The 3,959-nt window shown below is 53.4% G+C and overlaps 1 protein-coding gene across 1 annotated transcript in view; it reads right to left on the reverse strand.

The window, feature by feature from the left end:
• Window positions 1-1,044: 1,044 nt before the first annotated feature.
• Window positions 1,045-3,959, reverse strand: part of LOC104498705 (serine/threonine-protein phosphatase 6 regulatory subunit 2-like) — a gene marked incomplete at its 3' end in the record, with an annotated part of 16,085 nt that continues 13,170 nt past the window's right edge. The window contains exons 8-11 of the mRNA XM_010142117.1: window positions 2,810-2,936; window positions 2,218-2,370; window positions 1,633-1,836; window positions 1,045-1,109 (exon numbers count right to left, since the gene is read on the reverse strand). Of these exons, the coding sequence (XP_010140419.1) occupies window positions 1,045-1,109; window positions 1,633-1,836; window positions 2,218-2,370; window positions 2,810-2,936 (549 nt within the window). The remainder of the gene's footprint in view (window positions 1,110-1,632; window positions 1,837-2,217; window positions 2,371-2,809; window positions 2,937-3,959) is intronic.

The raw sequence follows: 3,959 nt of genomic DNA on the forward strand, positions 1-3,959 counted from the left end.
GCTGTGCCCAGAAAGCCGCTGTTTCCTCTCAGCTCAGGCTCTGCCCAGGCCGTGTTTGAGATTCCATCCGCCCGGCAGACCCGATGGGCTGCAGGGGAAGGGTCGCAGGGGTCACCTGTGAGTTAAACTCCAGCAGGTACAAAGCCCCTCAGCAAGAACACATGGAGTAACTACAGCTAAGAGAACCCAAGGAGAAATGCCATGTTCCTGCAGGAAAATACACCCCCACACTGCTGCCGCTGCCGCCTCAGAAATAACCCTGCCCCTGGGGCTCCCCACGCTCGGCTCCTCAGCAGCAACCACGGGCAATTCCGTTTCCTACAAAACTGCACACGATGGTAGTTGTGCAATGGAGCTATCAGCAAAATTTGTTATCGACAGCCCAAGGGGTTTCAAGAGGGAAAAAAAAAAAACCAACAGAACCCAACAAAGAAAAAAATCAAACCCAACCCCCTGATTATGGTCTGGCTAACATTATCACAGGGGGACTACAAAGCTCTGTGAAGCCATAAAGAGCTCAAAATAGTGAGGGAGACCAAAACATCTGGATGGACAAAGAAACAGAAGCCTCCATAGCGCTCTCACTTGAAGATGTTTTAGGCTTTTTTAGTTAGTTAGTTCTTAGAATCATTGCCATCAGCCTGAAAGCCAAGGGGTTCGCGGAGTCAGAACGTTAAATGTGGGACACAACTGCCGCCCACCTTGGTCTCCACACAGCTGCTCCCTCCAGGGAGAGGACAGTTACGTATTTAAAAAAAGGAGAAGCACACAGCGAGGTCATTTCCTTAGACAGCAAGAAAGCAGCTCCTTGGGCGCCTGGGATGAGATGTCAACAACACTAATCCCAAGCCCCTGCGTTCCCACTGCACGTCCAGGGGTGAATGTGAACTGGGTTTTAACATGCTAATTATCTGAATCCCACAACCCCAGCAATGTCGGACACCGTTACACCGGGAATTCCCCAGGGAACTCAAAGACTGTTTCACCACCCGGTGCCAGAGCTGCAGCCCCAGCTCCAGGGTGTGCGGCCCCGACAGCCCTTACTGTATTTTGTCGTTGGCTTCCCAGGCATCCAATATCCTTTGCACTAGGCAGCACTTCTGGAACAGCTGGAGGGGAAAAAAAAAAAAAAAAAGAGAGGAAGAAGAATATTTCAGGAGTTCGCCCAAGTCAGACTCGTGCCTTTGGACGCCAGCACTGAGCTGCAGTGACTCCCCTCACTCCTACTGGACAAGAACTTGGCATTCAGCACTTTGCCTTCCAAGAGCTCCAGTTTCCTCGTCCTCAGCCTTTTTCTGGGTGGACCCGGGAGAGCAGTGATACCTATGAACACCTTCGGCTGCCGCGGGGCTCCCCAGCAGCAGCCACAAAGAACACCCGTGTCATTTCATATACGCAACACCGTGTTTCCGCCCTTAGGGCCACCAGGCAGAAGCTGGTCCTAGTTCCTAGCAGGGTTTTGTCCAAAGTTTACATGCATCTTTACTACAAACACAGTGGGTTCACAAGCCCGCTGAGTGCGATGGGTGGTGCGTTCATTTTGTAACTGGATCCTCAAACGTACAAAAGCAAATCCACGTCCAGAAGTCCGTCCCCCCAACCAGAACTGCCAGGTGATGCGCCCAGACTTACGTGAGTAACCATGATGTTCTCGGCACTGTTTTCCAGAGGCTCCGAGTTCTCGGTGGCCACGTTTCCATTCAGCACCTCTTCTTTGCTTTCCAGGTCAGTCGTAGTAGTTTTCCCCTCTTGCGTCGAGTGAGAGAGAATAGCTGCTATGGACAGTTCCACTTGGAAATGCAAAAAGTTATTCCACGTGTATTTAAAAAATAAGTCCTGGGGAAAAAACAAGAGACAGAACTCACTCTAGATACACCGTGAGAACCTTCCCGACGAGGTGTTTGACCAGCAGTTCCACCGGAGCAGCTCCACCCCTAGGCCGCAGCACCCACTGGTGGCTGAGGGCGCTCCGTTTGTGACTGAACTCCCACACCGCTCAGTTTGAAGCACGGGGTTCAGTTCAAAGCACTACGCGACTGTGTGTCCTTACCAGCGCTGTTCGGAGGGTGGATGGTCCTACTCTCAGCCAGCTAGAAAACTAACTAGGCACTGGCACAGGGAACAAACTACCCGACCAGAGGGAAGGGAGAGCAAAACCGTCCCCAGTGTACAGCGATTCCCCCCTCGCCGCTGCCAGTGCCACAGTGGTTTACTCACAAGTAATAAATCCATGGTACTGAGTCTGCATAGTTCCTGATTAATACTGGGAGTGTTGGTGTGGAGCAGAGCAGCTATGAGACGAGATCCATGAAGACGAGCATTCCCCAGAGGCTCCTCCAGGACACCGATTGTAGTCAGGATTGCTGTTTTCTGCCCGAGGAAGAGGCAGTGAGGACCTCAGCGGACAGCAACGCTGCCGCGTGTGCACGGTCTCCCGAACCATAACCACCGTTTCACAAACACCCTCAGGAAAAGCTCTGCCCACGCAGAGGAGAGCATTGTGCGACTGAGACTTTTACTTCCCAAGGTGAAGATTAAAACCAGAACATCCACTACCTAGAAGCTCCCTTCTCTCCAGCCCTCACCCGTCTTTACCAGGCCACCAGTGCCGGGGGATCTCTGCTTCCTGGCTTTACTCCAACACATGGCTCTCCCAGCTCCTACTGCCCAGTCCTCCAGCACCCGAATTACAAACCCAAAGCATGAATTTTCCTTCAAAAGACGCTTGCCCGTTCCAGTACGTGTTGCCTGCCGGAAACGCCCTGACTAAGGGAAGGGAAACCCCAAGAAAGGCTGGCAGATGCTTTACCTTGGGAGGGTTGAGCAGCAGCTGGTGGAAGTCCTTTAGCCTTGGTTCAATGCCATGTAAGATGCTGCTATTGACAGTGTAAGACCTTTCAAATCCCTGAGTGTATGAGTCCATCAGTCCTTCCACCCTGGCAAGGAGAAAAGCGCAACAGTTCAGATTTGACAGAAGCTGGGCCCGGCCTCCAGTCGTGCTGGCCATGGTGGTCATTTGCTCCTGGAAAGCAACTCTAAGTATGAAACCAGTAACTGCCAGCTCCCGTCTGTGTTCACCCAACTGCCTCGGGTTAACCCGGCATTTACGAGCTGGTATTGTAACCAAACCCGTGAACGGGGCGAACAGCAGGACGAGAGGCAGCTGCCTGCAGAGCTGACGGAGGCAAATGACTGCAGCGTTTCCTGGGCTGCAGAACCTCCCTGAGTTTGGAAAGCAGGTTATCTCAGCAAGAGTTAACCAAGAACACTTGCTCCAAACCCCAAACCTTCCCCAGGCGTCCAGTGGGCCGTGCGGAACCACAGTGGCTGGTGAGAGCCCGGAGCAGGCACGTGGCTGTGCTGGAACCGCACCTCTGCACGGCCAGCAGTGAAGGACACCGACGGCTCCCGGCCCCAGCCGGCAGCAGCCTGGTGCTGGAGGAAAGGAACACTCTCGCTGCAATGACGAAACGCAATTCCAGTGCAGCAGGAAGGGGCTGGATGGGAAGCCCTCAGCTCACACAGCTGCAGAGATCCTGGGCACACACACTGGGATCAGTGTCGCCACTTGTAACTCTATTTTCTGATAAGAACTTGTTTGCTCAGCGGCTCCTCCTGCCCTGCTCTCCAGCACCTCTTCCTGATCTTCCATTCCCTCCTTCGCTCTTCCCTGTTTTCTTCTGTTTTAAGAACTGAGATTTCCAGCGTCTCCCTTCCTCCCCAGAACTCTCTCTTCTCTCCATCTCCACACACAGACATAAAAGGTGGATACAATTTTAAAGAACAGAATTAAGCCCACGTAGCCCTGTACACACATACAGGCCTCACCTCACCGGCCACGTGTGACGCAGCAGTTCCTCCCCACCCCGCCACGTGCTGCTGTCAGGTCCCTGCTGCCAGAGAGCGCTTTGCTGTACCCAGGCAGGAGGACCAGAGCAGCCCGTAGAAGGGCCCGGATG

Source organism: Buceros rhinoceros, unplaced genomic scaffold, assembly GCF_000710305.1.
Source record: "Buceros rhinoceros silvestris isolate BGI_N320 unplaced genomic scaffold, ASM71030v1 scaffold31848, whole genome shotgun sequence".
Lineage (NCBI taxonomy): Eukaryota > Metazoa > Chordata > Aves > Bucerotiformes > Bucerotidae > Buceros > Buceros rhinoceros.